The 25,059-nt window shown below is 37.4% G+C and overlaps 1 protein-coding gene across 4 annotated transcripts in view; it reads left to right on the top strand.

Annotated features, from left to right (window-relative positions):
- The window catches only part of wge (BAH domain and coiled-coil containing protein winged eye), a 125,378-nt gene that overhangs the window by 73,295 nt on the left and 27,024 nt on the right, over positions 1–25,059 (top strand). For 3 of the 4 annotated variants that reach the window (XM_028302032.1, XM_028302028.1, XM_028302030.1), the window contains 6 exons: positions 2,132–2,214; positions 2,650–2,715; positions 5,081–5,207; positions 6,068–6,236; positions 8,334–8,532; positions 11,324–11,431. In XM_028302032.1, the coding sequence (XP_028157833.1) occupies positions 2,157–2,214; positions 2,650–2,715; positions 5,081–5,207; positions 6,068–6,236; positions 8,334–8,532; positions 11,324–11,431 (727 nt within the window). In that variant the 5' untranslated portion in view covers positions 2,132–2,156. Of the gene's footprint in view, positions 1–2,131; positions 2,215–2,649; positions 2,716–5,080; positions 5,208–6,067; positions 6,237–8,333; positions 8,533–8,613; positions 8,694–11,323; positions 11,432–25,059 lie in introns of those variants that run through there. The other variant, XM_028302031.1, reaches the window with a different exon arrangement.

Raw genomic sequence — 25,059 nt, 5'->3', positions numbered from 1 at the left:
TGAGGCCTAACAGAGAGAGGATTAAATAAACCCATAAAATAATAACACCAACTTAATTCGAAGACAGGAACCCGCAGAAATGAATGATAACAGAAAATTACTGAGTTTTTCATACTGCAATTTCTCGTCGTGTATTTTTTCAGTCGTCAAACTTACACAAATACACATAGTAGGTACCTACTTGCATACATAAATAAAGCTGTAATTTGCTGTTGGCGTACTACAAATAAAGTAATTAAACAACGGACTGACAATAAAATAGTTTCAATAGAAAACCAGATACCGTCATGGCATAAAATCAACTGAAAATGTATTTAATATTCAATACAAAGCAAAGGATCTGATAAAAGTACTGCTGTGTAATTAAAAAATTACCGTCGACCGCGAGCAAAAATGTCACAACTCATAATTTATTTATTTTCCGTTCCGACTGGACCGGTGTTAGGGGGATTTGAATAACTTTATACAAGTACAAAGGGAAGAGACCTTTGCAGTGGGTAAGCAGGATTCCAATAATAATCCTATTATCTTACTAATAAGTTAACGTACTTATTAATCTTTTACAACTGAACGGAATTATTATGGTAGTGTTAAGCAAGGTAAAAGAATAATTAATATTGTTAAATTATTAATTTAATAACTTTAACTTAAAATACCAATTGGATCAACTCTACACAGTAGTAAAGTAAACACATTATTATAAAATCTAATAAGATTACTACGTCATGATAATATCTATACTAATATTATAAATGCGAAAGTAACTCTGTCTATCTTCCTTTCACGCCTAAACCACTTAAACCGATTTTGAAGAAATTTGGGATAGAGATAGGGAGATAGATCCCGGGAAAGGACATAGGATAGTTTTATCCCGGTTTTTTAAACAGGGACGCGCGCGCGATATAGGTTTTCTGTGACAGACAAAATTCCATGCGGGCAAAGCCGCGGGCGGAAAGCTAGTATAGGATTATGTGTCAGATTCCTTAGTAATTGCTTGATGATGCTCTTGTTATGTTTAATATACCTTAATTAGTATAATTAATCAAATCAAATTATTATAAAGTCAAATGAACATATACAATTTGGTCATAAGTTTATCCCATCCCATCATTTTAGCTTAGACCAAAATAATCACCTAATTGTATTCGTCTGGGCAACTACTACAACTAGGTAACAACCTAGCCCGTGTAATCAAAAGTGCCCTTCAGTCTACATAGGTATTTGAAACTGGCTCGATTATACATTATACAGTCTCTTGCTTTCGCGTTTTTTCAGCGGCCGGCAACATGCACGTTATCATGCAACAATGTTATAAGATAATGGCAGTTGTGTGCAGCCAATTAAAGTTGCAGCCTTACAAGAATAATGCTAGCCCGAAAGGCTTACATTACGTGGAAAGGGTGTTATTTTAAGATGTAACATTGTTTACTGGGAACGCCTCTTTCGAATAAGTGTCGCAAAATACAAATTAAGTCAAAAACCTGTATGTGAGACAGTTGTTATGTTATTTTTGTCAATAATCGAAAGTATGACGCGTATTCGTATCGTTAGTTTAATTTCAGATAAGATAAGCCTGTTTTAAATTTGAAAATGTAAACAAGTCGAAAGTGACTCCCTTAAATAAATCATTTCACGTTTTATGACTAAGATTTATAGGAATAATTATAAAATATGATCTTCAAATTGGCCTTTGTTGATTTTTTGACAAACTAATTAAAATTAGTCTTTAGGCTGTAGGTAATTAATTTTCTACGTACTTGATAAAAGTTTTACTATCTTAATCTTTCTGATGATATTTTTAGACGTAATTAGTCAAAGGTCAGCTTTTTTATTGATTCAGTATTAATTTCATCGTATATTGGTAATTCATAATGGCTGCTTTTCAATATCTTAAATTCAGCCATCATTTATGATTCATTGTACCATTATTGAAAGCCAGAGTAATTTTTTTCAAAAATGTGAAAGCTCTAAGTAGAATAGTGCTCTAATAAGCAGAGAGAGTCGTCACGAACGACACATTAACTATTTACTGCAGCAACAAAACACCATGTGCAAAATCACTCACAAGCCAGATATTACCTTTAATTTCACCCTGCTACAGTGACATTACTTACTTTTATTTTCTTCCCAGGTGGTGACGTGTTGCCCGGGAGGCGATGCAGGGCGGGGCGGCGGGGGGCGCCCGCTCCCGCCCGCCCTCTGACCTCCAGCAAGGTATGAGCTCCTGGTACATATTTTTAATGAACGCTGCGATTTTTTAATAAAATCTCACTTATTAACTGATTTTAATTAAAATCGAAGCTCATTAAAAGTGGCACGGTTTTCCCCTGTTGAAAGGGAAGTGCTTGCTAGATTAAAAAGAATTCTGTGATCAGAACTTTTGAGTAAAAGTACGAACCTGTAGCTGCACAAGGTGCTAAATCGGATTTGATTTTTTATAGACCTACCTACCTACAGTGCAGCTGGAATATTGTCATTATTTTTAACACTAAACTTAAACTAACAATTTTATAAATCCTTGCTGCTTGTTTCACAAGTTCATAGTTCACAACTATTTTTTTGTTATTAGACACTGTAAGTGTCGTAGAAGCTTTTTTAGAACTAAATACTACCCATAGTTATGTGTTTTAAATGAATGTTTTTGCACAGGTGTGGCCCGCTTCCCCCTCTATTCGCTGTTCCCGCAAGGAGCGAACCGACCCACAATACATAAAGGTATGTAATTAAAAAATGCGTATGCATAATTAATGATTCTAAAAAGTTTTCAGTATAGGGTGACTTAGGATTAACCGTCTAATGAACTGCAGCATTAACATTAAGAGACACTTACATTTAAATACAATTAGGTATCTGGGTTTAGTTCACGACTACTGTCAAAATGTGTCAACTCAAAAATTTGATATTTTTGTAGGTATTTGTAATGGACAAAAATAGTCGGCAATATTCGGTTAATAAATCTACTCTAGTAAATTTTGTGTGTTTATTATTTTCAAGCTTTTCCAATCTACAATGCAAAGTATTTAAAATAATGTTCCTGGAATATCGACTTCGGGAACTTCGAGTTTTTCTATAACAACAAAACGAATTCATAACAAGTTTACACTTCCGAATGAGAATCTCCATCTGTATCCATTTCAAAACAAAATGGTATACAGATTCCGGTCCCTTCACCAAACAAAATAAAAGTGTAGCGTAACCGGGTTACACGCTGCGTGACGCTCGCGCAGCCCCGGGCGACGCGACAGCTGGAGATACGATACTGGAGGCGATTCTGTAGAGTACCACTATCTATACTTATTACTATACTATGACGCAGCATTTTTATTTCTATGAGAAGGGATTGCTTAAAATATTGCAATGTAGCAATCGCATGTTGAAAAAGTTTAGAATTAAAATATGACCGAAAATAAGGAAAAAGGCTTATCGCTGTCTTTACTCCCGATGGATCAATTTTATTATGAAACTAAAGACAATTAGAAATACATAACTTTATTTTGGGAGGATGGTTTAACAGAATCCTCACTAAACCAAGCCACGAGCTTTCTTCCACGAATTTAAAACTGACTACTTAAGCCACTGTCACTTTACGTCAAACGGAATTTAAAAATTGACTGACCAATAAAATTTGTCTGTTTCTAGATAATGCCTCGAGCCTGGGCTTTATAACATATTTTGTATTGCTGTCATAATAAACTCTACCAAAAATATAGTAATTCATGTCTAATTGAGTTAAGTAAATCAGTGAAATTGAAGAATATCCAGCAGGACGACAGGGTATCAATTTTATTTACAATGGCACAGAAATCAGAGGCGGTCTGATTCAGACCGTCTGAATTCAATTATTCGTATTTGCTTGCATCTCCGATAGAAGCATTGTTCTATTCCATGCCCGCTGGCTACGGATTGTCAAGTTTTTCTCAGGAATGCCTCTTATAATTTCGATACGGTTGTTTTGAAACGGACGGCCAGTCGTAATTATGGATATTCCGTTGCTTGCAATACGAACACGAGTGTCGCTTCATCGGATTGAGCATTGTTTAATTAACAACCGACAGCCAATTTGTAATCCTTGGCGCATATTTAGACAATAGCGAAATGGAAAATTACTCTCAGGTTCCACCTAATTTCAATAAAGATTGAATATCTCATATTCTTATTAATGCTAATTTAATACGGTTTCCAAAATTTATCCGAATATCTCCGAAATATATTTGAAGTCTGCAGCTGGTATCACAAATACAATTTGACAGCTTTAGCGCGTACCTTTCAGATGATCGCGCCTCGCCTTGACACTTGACATGTTTAGACTCAAAAAATTTCGATTCGAAGACGAGACTAAATTCAAACAACGTCTAGACACCGGGCTAACGCAGCTCCACGCGTGTCATGCGCAGATCGTTTGCGTCTGCGCACTTTGATTGACGCGCGTGAAATTGGACGGGGCGGCTACTCCGTCTCGCTAATAATAAAACTGTCTGTCCGTGTGTGGACTTAACTCCTGACGGTTTTGGGACCGAAGGCGATGTTTAAGTGGCACGTCCTTTGCATTTCTTTAAAGCTGCATTTTAAATGAATTTATTCGTTCAAACAGCGTAGGTAACGGAATTGCAGCACCGGACGGGATCTTGATTCGACCGTCACTCAAATTGACCGGGCTATCCAATATCATGATGATGTCTATCAAAGTACCGTTTTGCGCATGACGTCAATGAGTCATGTATTTGCCAGGGTCCAGTTTTGAATACGGGTCAATAAAATTACCTCTTTTGCTGTCACTTTCTGCAATGCCTATTAGCCAAAATGTAATTTTGAATTGATTCTTGTCTATGACTGACAAATTAAAAGTTTGATTGATTTTAATTCGGTTTTTTTTTAGACTTTATTATAATCCATAATGTAGTAGAACTATGACTTCATGAATCATCGGAGGCATCTAACATGTCATATTTTTTATTGGAATTCGATTTATGATCTTATGCTAGATCTAAAACAGCCTTAAAAACCATGACTTTTCTTCGGCCTTTATGTTTGTTACATTTAACTGTTCCCTGTCCGTTTATTGATGTAATGTTTGTTTCAGTAACGGAGAGTTTGTTCTCCACGTCTCTGTCGACGTTTGGCGTGCCGACGCCGCCGCCGAACTCGCCCTACTCGCCGCTGCAGCTTGAATTTGTCAACTGTCAGCAGCGAGTTTTGCTTGCAGACAAGTGAGTGCTTTGTTGTGGAAGTGCGATTTCAAAGTCTTACTCAAGTCTTATTGAAACTTTAATTACTTTAAATTTTTTGTTACTTACATAGTTCCTACCCTTTTCACATTATAATTAAGTCCGTGATTACGGGTCATGAAAATATCGAGTTTAAATAAACAAGGTGCTCGTATTGCATGGATTCCCGTGCGTTAATCAGTGTTAGGTATCCCCCGTTTGGAGCGCTGCACACGGGGGATCGTGTTCGGTTCACTCCGATTGCCGTGGTTAGGCAAGCGTCGAATTATCTGTATCAGTTTTAATTTAATGGCTATTATTTAACCGAACTGAAATATTAATATTTCAATTTCATCTGGTGTTCTTTAATGATTAATTTACGAGTACTTTAACAAGCATAAACCTCAATTTCCTGGAAACTTTTCCATCACGAACACACGTTATAATTTTATTGAGGCATTACTCGATTTTGGATGAAATTACCTACACATTTCTCGACCAAAATCAGTCTAAATATATCTCAAAGGTGACTGACTGACTGACTGACATAGTGATCTATCAACGCACAGCCCTAACCACTGGACGGATCGGGCTGAAATTTGGCTTGTAGATGTTATGACGTAGGCATCCGCTAAGAAAGGATTTTACGAAACTCCACCCCTAAGGGGGTAAAACGGGATCCACGCGTACGAAGTCGCGGGCGGCCGCTAGTATACCATATAATTATGTATACCTATCGAGCCATTCTAGCTCTACCTCTACCTCTCCATGGTTCTAGATTACGTGTTAATAAGTGAAAATTAAAAATTACATTATTTTTCTTTTTTTATAAAACAATACTTAACGCTGTTTATCTTCAACAGGGACTCAAATAAAATGGATGACGGGAAGCTAGGCAAGTGCATGCCTGAGCTGTGCTGCCCCGGCGACCGGCCCATGATCGAGGGTCTTAACGTGATGCAGCCCCTCACTATCAAGACGGAGCAAGCTAAACGCTCTTGCAATACCTGCCTCACCAACTCACCCAAAAAGGTATATATATAATAATATATAAATATCCTTAGACATTTTACACTGCGCTTCTAGTCCCAAACTAAGCAAAGCTTGTACTTTTTTTTTGTATGTCGTAACATAAAAGAAACCAATGACGTCCGCTTCAAGGTTCGAAGAATCTATAACCTGAAAGAGAGATGCATAAGCTCCTGTCATAGTCTGACGTTTTATTACCCTATTGGCAGCGAGTCTTTGACACTACTATAATAAATATTCCGATCCCTGTTGACCGCTAGACTTTTTTTGTTAACCCACTTTCAACACAAGCTTTTTAATTTTAATCTTACTTGGTTTGGCTAACGAGGATTTAATCTCGGTTTCTAAATTGAGAATGACAGTTTGAGGCTTGAGCGTGCGTGAAACTCAATAATGAATTTTATATGAAAAGTTCCATACTTGACCAGAAGATGAGCATGCTCAAACCAATAACTTTTTAAAAAAACAAAACCGACAACAAATGCGTGAACACAAAAAAAACTAAAAATTAAAAATATTGCGTATAAAAAAGTTCATCCCCAATTTTCCACCCTTGGGGGTGAAATATTTTCTTCAAATTCGCATGAAACCACCCTTTTGATAATACCTATTCAACAAAAAAATAATCGTTCAAATTGATTTATAATCGGCGGAGATATTGCGTATAAAAAAGTTCATCCCCAATTTTCCACCCTTGGGGGTTGTTTTTTCTATTATTAAATTTAAATGGGACCACCCTTGAGGTATTAAACCTATACGCCGAAAAAAGATTTGTTCAAATCGGTTCATAATTGGCGGAGTTATCGCGTAACAAACATAGAAAAAAAAAAACATACGGGTCGAATTGAGAACCTCCTCCTTTTTTGAAGTCGGTTGAAAATAGCAATTCAGGAACTGGGCCAATCTTTTATAAAATACAGGTACCTACACAATTACAGCTTTACTGCAGCTACAATGTAATGTAGCATTATTTTAACTTATTTATAAGAAGTTCAACTTGTATAACTGGATTAATTTCGATGAATTGTATTAGTGAAATTGGCTTGCAAGTACTAAACTCGTACTAAATAAGTGACAATTTGTTATCGTTTTTGTCCAACAATGCTGCTTTGATTTTCAATTATATCGAGCTCTTCAATTAAAGAGCTCCTGTAGCTGTCGTTTTAAATCTTATTTTACAAATTAATTAAATGCGGACTTGATTTCTATTAGTGTTTCGACAATGCAATTTGCAGATTGACATAATGTGTATGTATCACGTCAATCTGTTTAATTTTTAAATATTTTTTAATTGGCCACTGCTCATGAATGATTCAGTTTGTCATAATGCAGTTAAATCATGATTGATTGGTATTCAGCTTACGTCTTCAAGAAATACTTCAGTAACCTTAATTAAAAAAAAAGTTTTGCCCAAAGATTGAGTGGCAAGGAAGTGATTCTTCATATAATGAGGTCTCTAGGCATTTTAGACAATGCCAAATGTCAAAACAACAACATTATTTAATTTTAATTAGACTCGATCTAAAACTATGTATAATGTTATTGGAGTTATGTGGATCGATCTATGCTAAAATCCGGACTTATATCAAAATCATTCTCGAGGTATTCCTCGTAGCGCATTTATAATTGAACTAGCTTTCCGCCCGCGGCTTCGCCCGCGTGGAATTTTGTCTGTCACAGAAAAACTTTATCGCGCGCGTCCCTGTTTCAAAAACCGGGATAAAAACTATCCTATGTTCTTTCCCGGGACTCAAACTATCTCTATGCCAAATTTCATCAAAATCGGTTGCGAGGTTTAAGCGGGAAAGCGTAACAGACAGACAGAGTTACTTTCGCAGTTATAATATTAGTTGGGATTTAATAATTTATTTCGTATAGTGCTTACAAAGGTACCTACATGATACAATGGAAAAAACGATGATGATGATTTAATAAAGTGTACTGCAAGAACTATTCGCTGAAACATACCTTTCGTGCGCTAATGAATGTTAGTGCCTGTAACGTGCGCTTCGAGGAACAGTTAAGGTGCGCTTGAAAACGGGTGCGAAGATTACCCCGACTTCTCCACTATTCCATCATTAATCGAACTCCTATTCCCAGGTGATGCACACAGACAGCGGTTGCAGCCGCACCAACCCAGTGACTTGGCTGGGAGTGGGTGCACCTGGTGTGCAGGTGGCGGTCAAGCGCGAGCCGCCGCCGCTGCACGTGTCCGAGCTGGTGGCTGTCAAGCTTGAACAAGCGTCACCAGGACATAAGGACCCCCCCATGCCGCCTATACCGCCCTCGCTCAACAACGGTGAGATTCTATAGCTACTTAACAAAATATCACTCGTATAAAACTAAGGGCAAGATGGCTACATGTCAAGATGTTCGAGCTGGTGGCAGTCGAGCTGGAGCAAGCCTCCCCGGGTCATAAGGACCCCCCAATGCCGCCTATACCGCCCTCGCTCAACAACGGTTAGTGTCTATGAAACGACTTATTCGGGAGAAAAATAGCTACGAAAAAATCCTGACAGAGAAACAGTTACTAGTGTTACTTTTGCATTTATAAATAAAACCGTTTGTTATTATTGCCTTTGTTTTGCGACCGTTTTCAAAAAAATATTTTAAGGAACTTAGTAGATGCGTTGCGCCGAATTTTCAAATTATGAGATGGGACATTATTATTATACGAGTACCAAAATTACCCTAGTCAAACTTTTTTGTGTGATAATGATATTATTATTAGTCAACATAAAAACGACATAGGTAACAACGTTTTATGTCTGTTTGGCCTAACGTCTAATACGAAAGCTAAAACCAGAATCGCAATTTATATTCCGACCTTCATGCAACAACAAGTCGGTTACCAGCGATTTGAAATTCGAATACCCACCCGGGTTACGTTTCACTCGTATTTCTTTCCAGAAGTTCTGTCTATTAATTAAGATATGTTTCTTCCTTCCATTTAAAAAGTCTGCCTATCTATCTAAGGCAGAGTTGACCATATTTTAACCGCGACTAAAACCACAACCGGTGTTTTATTGCATAGTGTTTGCATATTTTCGAAGTTCCTCTTTTCGTTTGTAAACACATAGCTGGCAATGTAACACACACATACACGTATTCAAATTTCGAAGCGCTCATTTCGGCGATGCAAGTACCAGATAACGCATGCACACTAATTCTGCCCGCCTGGTACCTCCGCGTTCGAGATATGCGAGACAGCTATCAAACCGAAGGCGTCCGAAGGTGTGCGAGTGACGTGACAGATCTGTCTCTATTTGATTCAATGGGATGTGCCGTACGAATGTAGCACGTAAGAGTTGGCGCACACCGTTGATTTTTCGTCGGCCGATAGTTTAGTCGGGCAGTTGATCAGTATGGGCAATGGGCATGTATGGGAGTGCGCACACTACGCCGATTCGATTTGGCCGATTCTTCATACAAATTAAAATCGGGCACGACACAACTATCGGTTATCTAAAAATCAACGGTGTGCGCCTACTCTAATGCTATGGACTTGGCTCCACGCGCTGTTTGATACGCGAGAAATGAAACAGCCGTACTTTTTACATCGACCGACAGTACTCTACCTAAAAGTTACAATATTTAAAACTTTAATGCCCGTTTTCACCATCAATCTCAATTTTTAAGTGACCCCTATGAAAACATATTCCTGTTATATGTTACCTAGGGGTCGTCTAAAAATTAGGGATTGATGGTGAAAACGGGCATAAAACTTGTAATTAAATTCTTCCTCCAATAAATAAAATACCTATTGCAAGTCTCTAATGAAAAATGAAAAAATAAAAGAGTTTACTAAAAAAAAAGAAATAAATAAAGCTTTACAAGTGTTTAAGTATCTATTAGTAATTAGTCAGATAATTTACTAGCTAGAATTTAATATTTCACAAGTTATCGCTTTCGTAGCGAAAACTGGTAAAGGTAATAATTATAATAATCCGTGCGGTAGTTGACGTAAGTATTTGAATTAAAATAGAGAACGGATTAACGGTGTACTAAAAATAAAATACCAGGTATAGTTGAGGAAAAGTTTATTTAGCCTGTTTATACGTTAATGGGTTCCGAAAAATAGTAGCTAGGTAAATAAGGAAAATGATAAAATTATGTTCTTGTTCGACGCCTACTCCGTCGAGTTAGGAAAGTAACTATTATTAACTTGGGCTGAGTTGCACCACCTAACTTTAACGGTAACAATAACGATAACCGTTGTTTTTTGTATGAAGTTTGACAGATTTTTGACGTTTGTCGAAGTTAAAGTAAGATGGTGCAACCCAGCCTTAATAATTACCTATTTACTTGCCTACTTTGTTTGATAGCTGAAATATAAATAGGCAAAGATGTATTTTTAAAGTTGCCTCTTTTTCTTCTTCCAATCCTTCTGTTTACTTCCCGTGCAAAAATCCTACCTCCTTCTAACTAGTTTTAAAAGCTTCTGACTACGATTTCCAAGTAAATATTTTGAAAAATCTACATACCTAATTCATAACATTTGCTAGATCGTTAGACTCTGTTTGAGAACTGAATCCGAAATCTGAATCTGTGCCTAAATCCGAAAGTTGTACGTTTTCACCACTAAACTATTTGATGAGGTCTGGGAGAGGAAGAGGAATTAATTAGTTTTGGAATTATAGGACCTAGGAAAAAGACAAAAATATGTATGAAGCTATGAAAGTTCATGTGAGTGAGGAACCTATTAGAATCTTCCCAAAAGAGAACTTCTTAACGAACAGATTCTATGATTTATTTATTTACCAATGGTCCGTGACCCTCACTCGGCATGAGGCACACTGAAAACCAGCGCCGTGGCCTTCGTCACCGTGGGCCACGGCATATGCTGAGTGGGGTCCCGTTGCAGTGGGCATCTTGTTGGGGGATGGGTGGCACTGCTCAGTTTACTCTTGTTTTTATTTTTTCTTCTTCCATTATTATGTGCCACTGTCATGTCTATGCAATTGCCTGTATTTGTGTGATGTCCATTGTAATAAATGTATCTTTCTTACTTTCTTTCTTCTTTCTATTAAAGCTGATCAGCAAACCAACAGTATCAAATGTCATCTGACTGAATTCCGCTTCTTTCTCAGGTTCCATTCCCGTTGGGATCGCGGTGGCGCGGCAGAGAGTCGGCGACGCCGGCCTGCTGGCCGCGCTGTCGCAGCAGAAAGACAACCAGCAACGATTACATGACATCGGTAAGTCCGCCATTTATGCCACATGTATTTAGAGTTCTTTTGCGTTGTTATTCTAATTTAGGAGTGTCAAATATTTGATTTTTCCAATCAAAATGACAGCTAACCAACCCTAGATTATAAGTCGTTTCATCCATGAAGACGCGCCCCCCATTCTTCCCCTTTGAGTGTTATCGGTATACGCTAAATTATCCATAAGTGCACGCGCACACTACAATAATGACGCTCGGATTGCTCGAATCAAACTCCCCGCAAACCCGCGCTTCCATCGACCAAAAATTGGCGGGGCGCGTCTTCGTGGATGAAACGATCTATACAGAATGATGCGCAAGAGTGCCTTAGCTTAGTTATCTTAGTTTAAAATCGTTTATTTAAAACACGCAGTTAGAAATAAATCTTAGTTGAAAATCGTAGTTCATTTAAAACACGCAGTCACGAAGCGCGCAACGCGCGTGCCGACTCGGAACGCTATGCTATGTTTGCGTCCGAGGCCTTTCTTATCTATTGACTGACAGTCGATACTGACGCCATCGGCCGCTCGGACTACCTCCTCACTGGTTCTGAGAGCCTGGTACCTCTATGTATTTACTGTGATGCGCTTGGTAATGAAAAAAAAGTAAATTAAACTTTATCGAAGGCCAAACGAGTAGTTTCCAACACAAAATCAACTCTACCATCTACAGAATACGTATAAATTTTCAGAAAAAGCGATTACTGGTTGCTCCACTTCTTGTAAATGATTTCGCGCTTCCGCATAAATTTTAATGAACTTCAGCAGTACATGTGTAGAAGGCGTTTAACTAAGCAGTATAATTGAGCGTTGTATATATTCGTTATCGTGGGATCACGCGAGTTCCAGATATCACCTTGGGCTGCGCCGGCGCCGCGTTACGAGTCCGCCTGTTGTTGCTTCATTACTATAAACATTACTAATGTTGTTGTTTGGATTCGTTTTAGATGTGAATGGAAGTTTTTGAGACATAATTACACGCACTAATCAACAGTCGTATTTTCCTTGAATGTAGAGACAACAACAATCCTTTTAACCTTCGGAGGTCTTGAGTAGGTCACTTGGTGGTATTCTCAAGACAAAGTTCAGGTTACAGGTTGACCTAATCATCAATAAATGTTAAGGTCTTACAAAGTTACAATCTAACATCATAAATTATGTAGCAAGTGTTTGCAATATTATAATTGGATAAAATTAATATTGGTTAGATCATTGTCTATTAGGGATTTATGTTTGGTAGGTACTTTAATTGCATACGTGGTTTTACCTTAATAACACATATTTATAGAGTTCAAATGAGACAGATGTCAAAAGCATTTTCTTTTGCTGTACCAGTTGCTGCTCCACGAATTAGCACACAACGCGTGGTTTTTCTGTTTCCATTTTAACTTTTTGCCCTATTTACATTTAAACTGACATGTGAACTAAAAGCAACCATACATGGGAGTTTACTTGCTTAATTAAGACGCCAACCGCTCGATATTACGAGGAAAACCGCGGGCGGTCGGTGGTTTTCCCCGCTTTTTGAATTGAAATCGACCGGATCCTGGTACACCTATGATCGATGTTGAAAGATAGACAAACAGCTGCACATCAAGCTCATAATAAAGTGTCTTATATCGTGGTAATAGGTACTATTTTGCAGCAAAAATGCACAGTCTGATGTGCAGTCGTCTCAGTTGACTGTGCTTGTAATTATTTATCAATGACCTGGCTGTCTGGAAAATGACGAGACCTTTTTCTATGACATGCAACTTGTAAAGAGAATTCGTTCTTGTAACATGACAAAAATAACGATAAGCGTTACGCAACCACCAATAATTACGTCTGTTAGTTTGTTTGATATTGTCACTTAGTAAGATTTAACTAAACATCATTCTACACTAATAGAATCACGCAATTTTCAAGTGGCAGTTCCATTAAAATCTAATCCTGAAGATACTCCTGTCAAAGACTCGAAAAATGACACGTCGTCAGCCCGAACCGAAAAGGGGACAAGTATTAAAGGGCGTAGGAGTTAAACTGTGGAACTCCCTTCCCTGTAATTGTAGGAAACAATCGAAGCGTGCGTTCGCTGACTCTGGTCCCTGCAGCCTAAGCCGACTTGAATTTATCGCACACGACTCGTGTGAGCACCGGTCTAATGCGATTTATAGCGAACACCGTTTGTATCCTACAATTATATGGTAATCGCTTTGGGTGGGTCTATCCTGCAAGGCGATGTCGAAACATCCGCTCAGTCTCTCTCACTCATGCCAGTTTCCTAAGCTGCGCGACAGAGAGGTTGAAATTTAAAGAGTACTGTCCAGAATAGGGCCTCAGATTTAGTTAGGCCCTCAGTAACAATGGCCTAACTAATGGTTAGATTGTCTTCCAAGCTGGTTACGGTTTTTATGAGAGCGTCTTTTATCTTAAAGAGACTTTAGCCCTTTTCTCCATCAATCCCTAATTTTTAAGTGACCCATGGTAACACTCGACAGGAATTTTGTTTTCATAGGGGTCACTTAAAAACTAAGGATTAATGGTTAAAACGGGCATTAGTCTCTTCTAATTTTATTGATGAACCTCCTACCCACTTCTCTGCATATTTTTTGGGTAGATTCATTAGCAGAAATTACTTTCCCTTTTCATAATCAGTAAAATGTCACATAAACTTGACACTTCTCACGATTGGCGAAATTCCAGTTCGACTAATCCTATCCACTATCCTATAAAAAAGTAAGATTTTTTTTCCATAATAAGGTAGGTATTTGTCCGCAATCGCACCTAGTGAGATGCAGAGGATGGTACATATCTGCCCTGTAAGTGCCTAAACCTATTCACTCTCTCTTTGAAAAGGCCCAAAAATAGAGTATAGAAAGAGCATGAGGATTGAGGATAATAAAGTTTGGAGCTTACACCGACTTTTTCCCATTTATAATTAGCCATTCGTATGCCCCAGGTCACGGCCACTTCCAAACTGGCCGTCATTACACGCGGACATAATATTTTCAGCAATTAACTACCGTAAAGTGATTAGCAAAGGACAACAATTTCGTTGGCGTTTGTTTATCGTATAGGCCAGCTGAACCCGTTGATTGAAATGGTGTCATTTAATTGGTGTATTTTTTAATAACTGCAATGAGTTTTGAGTTATTTTCTTTGCAATGTAATGTAACATCGATTTATGTTATCTTAACCTAATTTCTTTGCTCGATTTCTTATATGACCTGTGCCTAATTTATGCCTTTGTCTCGTAATTATCTCTTTTTTTCATGCTTATATTTCTCTTGGCAAGTTGCATCAGCAATCAGAGGGCCTAGTCAAAATGCCAACGCAAACCAATCAAAAGCTTTCCACATTATAAATTATATTAAAACTTAGAACATGAGTGCGTTAATTGTCAATTGGACGATACACTGACCGTGTTTGACATTATAAATTTACAATTGGCGACAATGCCCCGAAGGCATGGCCGCTTACGCAACTCAAAATTGCATTCTGCCGTTTTTTGCGGACGCCTAATGATTAATACGGGGCCTCAATCAATTATCCCGCTGCAGGTGGGTCTTTTTGCATCGCTAATGAGCTGAATTAACTAGCTTTGGTCCGTGGATTCGCTTGGCAAAATTTGGTCGGGCTTTGAATTTATAACGCGTTTATTAAGCTAGTTCGGGGTTTAGCAGGGTAGTATTTTGATTCTCCTCTTGTTCCATTAAAGTTAAGAGAAACAGACGAACAAACTATTGTAGTTTATTATCAAGGTTACGCTCACGCACGCTATGTGTGGTACAGGAATCCGCAAATTGGCTTTACTTTGAAAGAACTCATTAGAGTCATTAGACCCACGTCTGGTTCTCGCATCAGAGAATAGCCAACTGTGTAGCAGTTTTTTTCCGCAGTTTTTGGTTATATTTTCGTAAAATCAGTTAGAATAGTTGGCGATAGTTTGTCTTCTCTGCCAAACTTCTCTGTGTCATGTTTTTTATTCGAGAACTTTGAGTTTTTGGAAACTGCATAAAAGTGCTTCTAATCTATATCGTCTATCGTTTATTTACCTAGTAGCTAGTACCTGCTTCGTCAATATTTCTCTTATCTCGGTTCCAGAATTAGTTTTACTATAGATTACTAATGGAGTAATGGAAAACTTGAAGAGTGGTGCTTCCTAGCACAAGCATAGCTTCATAATATTAGGCTAGTTATTGTTTTGTAATGCCAAATTGTGAGTGACATTAATGCAGTAAATTCAATATTTAAAATTCAAAGTTAAGGTTGATCTGCTAGCAACCACAATCGATCATGTCTCGCAGCTGTCCGTGGCACGATCCGTGACCCGATGGGCAATTGTTATAAACGACGTCATTACTATGCGCCGGCGCAGTTTCGTTTCCGCTTAAATGCAAAATTGAAGTAAGCATGATCGGACATGCGACGCGACGTGGACTAATGTAACCACCTGCCACTCCTGCCAGGGTTAACGTGGGTGAAAAAAGTAGAATTGTTTTGAAATTAAAAGAAGATAAATTGATATTATTTAATTGCATAAGAAACACGGCATAAAGAGCTTTGGATACCACGTTACAGCAGGGTTAATCCAAAACACTGTTTACGTAGTTTCGGGTCTGTCTGTCACCGTCGCTCATGCCGACATCTAGCTTTGCGTGAGAGGAATGGCGATATTCAAAACTTCGGGTAACCATAACGTTTTTCGGAGTAACCCAGTAGATCTGGACAGGCAGATTCTTACTCGTCTCGTGTCGGTATAAACACTTGTAAGCGAAAAAATGGGATAAAGTAGGTACAGTGACTTCTTCACTATTCTTGTAGGAATCTGAATCAGCTTAGAGCAGTTATTTGTACATTTGTGCCTGATGAGATTTTTTGTAATTTTAGGTCCTTGCAACTCTGAGAGTTTACTCTCATATCTCAATTTTATCAACGGGATTTTTTATTAATGAAAATAGTCCGCATCATTTTCATCTGTAGTAAAGATGTTATAGTTTTCGCAGGTCTTAGTAATAAAATAATATGGGTCTGCTTTCTAGAGAACTATAAGAAAATCAGTAGTTATTAGGAAAATCGGTAAATTTCCAATTTTTCTACGTACTATCCAGTAGTTCAATACATGATGTGCAATGTTTTTTTTATTCAGGTGTTCTATGAAACTATTCCATTGCTTCATTGCCCGCAGTCATGCATTATAAATGCATTCACTTCTGAGAATGGTCTATTGAAATTGTTAGTGTTCCTTTTTTAGTACTTTGTCGGTAACTACTGCACAACTTGTTTTGTTTTTGTCCCATTTTCAAAAAGGAATAATGATTACGTCAACTGTAAACGACATAATAAGACAAAGAAAACATCCTATTATGCGACAATACTTAAAAATACCTGTAAAAAGTTAAAGCCTAGTAAATATAGGGCTCCTAACGGGACACTTAGTTATCATAAAAATCGTACATAAAAGAAAAGCAAAGGCTATAAAGAGAGCCGTTAAATAAAACGCGTTCGCTGCTACCGATAGCATCGCCGGATATTATCAACTTGGAAATTATTTACATGGCAAAAAACCAGCCAATTACATGCTAATCAGTTCTACAATTACAATATAATATGTACTGCCTTTTATAGTCTGTGCGGGGGCGGTTCGCGCGCAATTTTACTTTTTTGGCGGTCATTCTGAATGCAACGATTGCGTTTTGTTTTTTCGAAAGGTATTTTCTAATAGCACCACTTTGTTTTGCGTCTTTTAGTACTAAATAAAGAGGGATTTACGCATTCCATATTAAAGTATTTAGAAATAGAGCTGTGAATATAGTGGTTCATACTTTCAAAATATGTACTTGTATTGACCCTATGAATTTGTGACCGTCGTCATATCTGGCTAAACATTAATTTGGTCCTCCCTCCTGAATAAAAATCAATAGCTCTGCCCCTATCGGGATTCAAAAAGGGCTGTGGTTTAATGGATCTATTAGATTTGAGAGCATATTAAGAACCCACTTAACTATTGCATAGAAATATCTTGTAGTTAGTATAAATTGTTTTTAATAAATCATTGTTAGAATTAGAGCAAATGTATGTATTTTATGTTCATAAATTGCCTTAAAAACCAGTAATTCCAAGAATAAATTACTAAATAAATGCATTAAATAAAATTAGTAATTTAGTTGACCTACCAGGACATCATAAATGTTCTAAAAGTATATTGCGGTTTCAGTAGTCAGTAGTTGCTACCAAAAAGGTTAAAAAGGTGATAGTAGGTCTTTACAAACGCTGGCATTTCTTTGAGGGCTTATTAATATTCCTTGCTGGTTCCATCTGTGCCATTATGTGTTAATATTTGCTGATTGGGATCGTTTCTTACTAACGTTAAATAATCATTGAAGTGAGTATGTAAGTCCATACATTAGCATATCTATGCTACTAAGGAGTGTAGATTTGAATATTAATAAGTAAGAAAACGTCTAGACTAAGAGCTAGTGAATGCCAGACTTACGTCATTTTATAACACAGCTGAAAGTTTGTCAGCGTATGCTATAGGTTAGAATGTTGGTGCAACATGAAGTTTGGGTCATCGTGGCTTTGGCAGCTATCCTAAAAAAACTGTCTGGCAAGGAGTTGGAACTGTCAAAACTGTCTGGCCGATGCATGTGGAAACTACTTCTAATGATTGCCCAAATGTTAACCTATACTGGGACTATTGGGAGCATACGCTTACAAACTTTCAGCTTTTATAAAATGACGTAGGTCTGGCGTTCACTAGCTCTTAGTCTAGCCGGTTAGAACAAAATGAACCGATGCAAATGCACGTTAGCTGTATCCAATCGGTATTTTTATAGAGCCGTTGTATTAGGTACAGTCGAGATCATATCAGACTGTACATTTCTGTCGCAAAATAGCCTGTATTACAGTGGGATAAGGTGCCACTATGGGTAACTTGATGTGCCGTCGTGTTCACCATTTTGCATGCAAAATTGATATATTCCCGGTTGTTGGCGATTAATTGTTTCTCTTCGGGTAATGATGTAATGAATTGTAATCATTTTATTATTATATTGAAATAACGGTATATTTTTAGCCATATCGGTGTTGCATTGTTGAAACATTTGTCATTTCTTTATTTACATGCGTGTTTACGGTTTTAGTGGTTTCAAATTAAATTCTTCAGCAATTTATTTCGATTTAAACATTGAATTTTATAAATTTTACTTTTAAAAAGATATGACCTTGGACAAAATTATTTGAAAGTGTAGTCCGGTAACTAAGGTAAATGTAGGTTCAATGAATGTATCTGTAATAAATGTATCTTTCTTTCTTTCTTGTTTCTATGCATTTATTCTGTGGTTCTACTTCAAAAATTTAATTTTCTCCTGGCAGTCGTGTTTTACGTGTACCTTCTATCGTTAACTTTAACTACCCAACATTAATCGTGTACTACTCGGTATATTCGTGCTTCCATTAATATAAAGTATTTGTACTGTCAAAAGTAATTCGAGGGCCCCATAGGAATCCGAGTAATTTAATCAATTTTAATCAATGCGACTGCTCGATGCTTTGGGTCACATAAAAAACGACTCACACACGCCCCGGTGGCTCGGTGGGTACCGGTTTTGAATATTTGAGGTCCCACGTTCGATACCTGTCGGGATTAGGTTTTAAATATTCAGGTTTTTTCATTCAAGTGATTTGTGATTAATAAATTGACCGTGCTTTTGTGGAGTTCAAATATAAGGTTCATATTTATGAATGTACATTATAGGTACTTTAAATTTTATTTATTAGTATGGAGGTAACCTCTAGATCTAGGTCCTAAACACATATAGCTTGCCCTACCTTCCACTAACAAAAAAGATTGTGAATCCTTTTTCAACAAACGTCAAAAATCTGTCAAACTCCATACAAAAAACACCTGATAACGTCATGGTTATAGTTAGTTGGTGCAACTCAGCCTAAGTTTACCGCAAAACTTTGTTAGAATTCTAATAACTAACTACTATTATGTACCATCGTGCGTGTAGATTCATACTGTAATGTATACGATCTCTTTCTTCTCTTTTCACAAAACGATCTTAAATCTTTCAATTCTCCATCCCTCTCATTCATATCGGGATACTACTTATATGAGAGAGATAGAAACAATCACAACATTCCGCAAAGATGTCTCCCCTCAGCTGATTTTCCAAATACATAGATTGAAACGCTAAGCTTTTAACGGGCATGTCATCAACTTAATGCAAAATGTGTGTTTTCATCTTCTATAAGTATTTAAATCTTTTAATGGTTAAAGAACACATTACATAGTAGATTTATTTAAGCTGAGTTGCACCATCTTATTTTAACTTTAACAAAAATCTGTCAAACTCCATAGAAAAAAGACCGGTTATTGTTATAGTTACGGTTAAATTAAGGTGGTACAACTCAGCCTAATTGTCGTTTACTGTTTATCTTTTGCATAAGAATCTTTTAATATTATTTAAAAAAGTAGAGCTAGGAAATCTTTACCATCTTTTCTATTTTTCAAGTTGCCAAACAGTTATCAGTTTACATACATAATTTTGATAATAAGGGCCAAACAAAGAAGTTGTTGTTTAGGGAGGGGAACCCAATGTTTTAATTATATTTTACTAGTTGTTGTGCCCCGCGGTGTTACCCGCGGTAAAACGGAGCCTATGTGTTAATCCGGGGTGTCAGCTAACTCCATAGAAATTTTATTAAAATCACTAAAGCCATTTAGAGGTGAATAAGTAACAAACATACCTACATACACAGTACACACTCACAAACTTTCGCCATTGTAATATTAGTGTGATGTTGATTTTTGATTTAATAATAAACTGTTCTGAAAGCTGAAATATTCATGATGATCAAATGAGTAGCAAGTAGATAAGTTTTCCATTCATCCTCTATGGAGGCATCCTGCAGATAATTTACTATGTCAATGTTTCTGGTAGTGTCTATCTAATGTCTGCCTGTCCCCTTCACGATCCTATTCCCTTTCAGCTTGTCTCAAGTCGTCAAAAAGGTAGTTTTTTTCTGGTTGTTTCATCCTCTTTGTCGCGTCGTGTCGACATTCAATGGTTGCTCGTGGCTCGTGCTGTATCTTCATCAAAATCTGGCTGATCTCGTCTGCTTTGAATCTAGAAAACAATGGAAAAAATGAAATTATTTTTTGCCAGACTTTATAATAAAACCTTTGAGATCTTAGTGCAATGCAGATTCTTTTTTACATTTGATATCCCAAATTCGGTTTCATCATTTTCTTCATTAGATTTTTTAAATTTTTGTTTAGCATTCTAGTCAGAAGTACGTTTCACAAAAACTCGTAGACTTATAATGAACGAATTCACTTTTATTTTTGCTATTAATAAGTTGAATTAATCATGTCTTTGCGGATGTCCACCAAAAACCATTTAAAGTAAATTTCATCAACGGTATTATTCAGCGCGAATCAACAGACAGAGTAATTTTTGTATTTATAGTATTCGCATAATGCCTTACTTTACTCTCCGAGTACTTGAATGTATTTACTAATTCCATTGACATCTGAATTTCCAATTTCGCAACAGTCAGCTAGATGAATCAGCTGACGGCAACTACAAAATAAATCAATATCTGCATCCAAACTTGTGGCGCGTTACTTAGCAACCCTGACTCAGGTCCCCTTCGCGGTGACCCTACCGCTATACTGCGAGTAGGGTTGCCAACTCTTGAAAGGACCAACCCGGGAGAATGAGGATCAGTACTGTTGTAGAAAATTCAATAAATCATACCCAACTTCTGGCCGAGGGGGAAGTCATGCCCAGCTTATGACCTGGGGAGAGGAGAGGGGCGGGGTAGTCATACCCAGCTTCTAGGCTAAGATTAAATAGATTTACAGCACGGAGCGGCTGTCCTGTCCTGCAGCAGCTGGCCCGCCCATGGGAACGGCGAATAGATAGGTAGGTGCGTAGGTTTAACTCAGAAAAACTAAATAACAGGTAGGTATTATTAAGTGTACATCGAAATGATTTTCATAGCAATGTCTTATTGTTAGAAGTTATACCTAATTGTTAGAAGTAAATAAATTAATACTTATACATTTTTATATTTTACTTGGAAGAAGATATGACTCTAACAACACTTATGTACACTTTATTTGAATAAATCGCCAAATATACCACCGCGGAGACCCCAATCGCGTCTCTGCGTGCCATTGAATCGTATGAGCGTATGGATTTTTTGCGTTTTTTGTCACAATTTCCATTTTTAAAAATTACCTATCGATAGCTTACTTTATTCTGATGAATAAATGTCATTACAAGTTTTTCTCTAAAACCGATAATTTGGCTAGAAAAAAATATTTTCTATCCACGCAGTACGCCGGCAGCGTTCGGATCGGATATAATGACGTCATCGTCCCCGCGCCGGGCGGTCAGTGAACTTTTTTAGTAATTTGGCCATAACTTCGTCAATTTTTGTCGTAGAACAAAAATTTTTGCACTGTGTATTAAGGATTTCTTAGCCCTATAAATCTGCATTCACAGCTAAAAATCGAAATGATCCTCATTGGGGGGGGGGGGGCTTGCTCCATAGTTGCTCCATCACGCTGAATACGCGCTCGAATGAAGCATTAATAGAGACAGGAATGGAAAGAACAAACGTGACCATTTTTTTTTATTCAGTACCTCTAGTAGGAAAAACTTTCGAGTTCGTTTCGTTGCGTATTCAAAGTGTCATCGAAAAATTTTGTATGAAAAATTAAACAGCGCCCCCTAGGGCGGCTATAATATAGGGGGCGCTGTTAAATTTTTCATACAAAATTTTTCGATGACACTTTGAATACGCAACGAAACGAACTCGAAAATTAAACAGCGCCCCCTAGGGCGGCTATAATATAGGGGGCGCTGTTAAATTTTTCATACAAAATTTTTCGATGACACTTTGAATACGCAACGAAACGAACTCGAAAGTTTTTCCTACTAGAGGTACAGGATAGGGATTTCTGTCTTTTGATTTCCTAAAGAAGTCAACCCAGCGTAAATCCACTCGATTTTCTTCATTAAGATGTGGTGCACCTGACGCAAAAGTCCAACCTCATCGTACAATTTGTCACTATCTATGTCAATATTTAATAATTCCTGGAGTTTAGTAATGCTGGTCCATGTGATTGGTTCTTTTAAAGATAAAATTTATAAACAAGTACGAGCAGCAATGGATGCATTTAATTTTTAGAAATACCGGAGAAAATATTGCTCTCCGGGAGGTCGGGAGGTTAACCATTATTTCCGGAGTCTCCCGGGCAATCCGGGAGAGTTGGGAACCCTAACTGCGAGGCTACTCCCAAACGTAATCCGTACTTCGAATGTCTCCATCCCTCTCACACACAGCATGAGCGACAGTGACAAATATATGCGAAACTACGTAACCGGCGCGTTTCGAAGTAGCCTCCCACTGGGGCGAACCGAACTACCTCCTCCTGCCGAGCTCTGGCGCCCTGGTACTAGCAGCGACGGTTCTATCCGAGCGTTTGCCTCTGACGTAAAGTATCACCACCCTGTTTGTGCGAAAATAAACTTTAGCCGTATGTATTATAGTCGAAATTTAAGTGAAAGGTGATAAACCCGAACGCGTCGATCAACGTCGGTCGCTGTTAGACGAAAATTAACTTTACATTGATTGTAATAGGACTCAAATCAGAATGGGCAGGATTTCCGCCGAGATTACAAGTTGAACGGAGCATATCGGTCAGATGGAGTGGAGTAAATAAACGTTATGTCAAGGCCAAAAGAGCGAATGGTGGAGCACATAATTTGTCGGCAGACAGACGTATCGCAAACGGTAGCCGAATTTCTGTAACTGGAAAATAATGATCTACAATAAAAATATTTCTTTGGGGTTTTCATATTAGAGCCCCAGAATATGCTAATACATAATTTTCCATACAAACAACCTCTTATTTCTAAGGGACTGCGCCCAATAGAGCTAGATTGGTCCCCCCGGGCCATTGGGTATGCAATTCAATGCAATTTCCACTCGCAAAAAAGGGGTCAAGCTGCATCATGCTATAAAAGTAAATAAAACATAATACAGACAGAATAAAAGTTGTGTGTTGTGTGATGTGCCTTAAAATTTATCAATATAATTATATGGGCAATAAAAATAAAATAAAAAGTTTAAAACTACATTTTGGCCTCCTGATAAGACTACGCCTATCCTAAATAAGATTCTGTAAGAAGTAATCCATTTTTGTGTAAACTATTCAATTTAATTAAGTAAATGCATGTCTGAAAAATTTTCAAAGCGTTTACTCATGATCCTACCAGCTCTACCATTTCAATTTCAACCGTAACCTTAGAAGATACGGTTCAAAATCGTCTGTTTATTAATTATAAGGGTGTTCTGCAGGGGTTGTTATTCGCACTGCAATCTTTCCCCATCAATTTTGTGTGTTGTTTAGATAAAAATGTTTGCTTTGCTATTACGAGGTGCTTGTTGACATTTATTTGCATTACAAATATTACAATTGTAATATCTGATAATAGCCGCGGGCAAACTAAGATTAATGTTTTTTGTGATGAAGTAAGGGAACACTTAGGTAATAGGAGAAATAGATTCGAGTTTCTGGTAATATTTGTATTTTTAGTTTCTGATTCAAGATAATGATAGTTTTGACCGCAAAATTGTAAGTAAGAAAATCTAAAATTAAAATTCCGCTCTACATTTTCTAATCTAATACGAATTAGGATTGCTTCATGAAGAAAAATACTAAAAATGGCTAAGTCTATTCAAAACTTAAGCTTTTGTTATTAAACAAAAAATTGAACTAATATTATTTTAATTAAGAACCAACCATTTATTTACTTCAAATACATCATGCATGTGTGTTGTAGACTCTTGAATAACGCACACTATTGCAAAACAGACGACGCGACCAAGCTCAACACTAGTTTCTTATTCAGTTGCAATACGAGCTATTATAGCAAATCCGCTGTCGCTGTGTGCGTCACACACAGTCGAAGCAGTATGAGATCACCGCGCGCTCCGTCAACCTCCTTGCAACCTCTGCCGCCCTGGTACAATTTTGTTGGAAACCGTTCACTTTGGTTTGTGAGCAAGCAAACTCGGACAGTTGCTTGGTAGTTTTTATGCGTGGACTGGAGTACTTTAGTATTTATTCTGTGGTTGTACGCACTTTGAATTTATTCGGTATTGTCTTTTCTTTTAAATGAAATAGTATAAAAAATGGGAAAAAGGTTCTATTAAGTCCATAATTTTATTTATTGTGTTTAAAGGCTGTTCAAAAAATCTTAATAACTATCACTGATACAAAATAGCAAAGATCTAAGTTGTATGATTCCTGTAATTACAGCGTTTCACGACCATTACCCAGCGGTCGCGGTTACCGAGCCCAAACTAAACGACAAGTCAGTATTTTACGCTACGCTTCACTACGTTGACCACGCAACGCGACGTGCCTGCTATTTTAATGCTAGGTAACATTAACAGACTGGCCTACATTTGCTAGCGACAAATGAAAAATAGTAAAACGCATCCACGTTATAAATATCGATTCGAAAATACCGTCGCGTTGTAAATTGTAAAGAGTTTATCGCGTTAAAATATCGATATTTCCATGTAAATCATGCTATTATCGCACCGC

This window comes from Ostrinia furnacalis, unplaced genomic scaffold, assembly GCF_004193835.3.
Source record: "Ostrinia furnacalis isolate ACB-3 unplaced genomic scaffold, ASM419383v2 OfSCF1066, whole genome shotgun sequence".
In the NCBI taxonomy this organism is placed as follows: Eukaryota; Metazoa; Arthropoda; class Insecta; order Lepidoptera; family Crambidae; genus Ostrinia; species Ostrinia furnacalis.
Note: the sequence above shows the minus strand (reverse complement) of the source record. Positions and strands in the feature narration are given on the sequence as shown.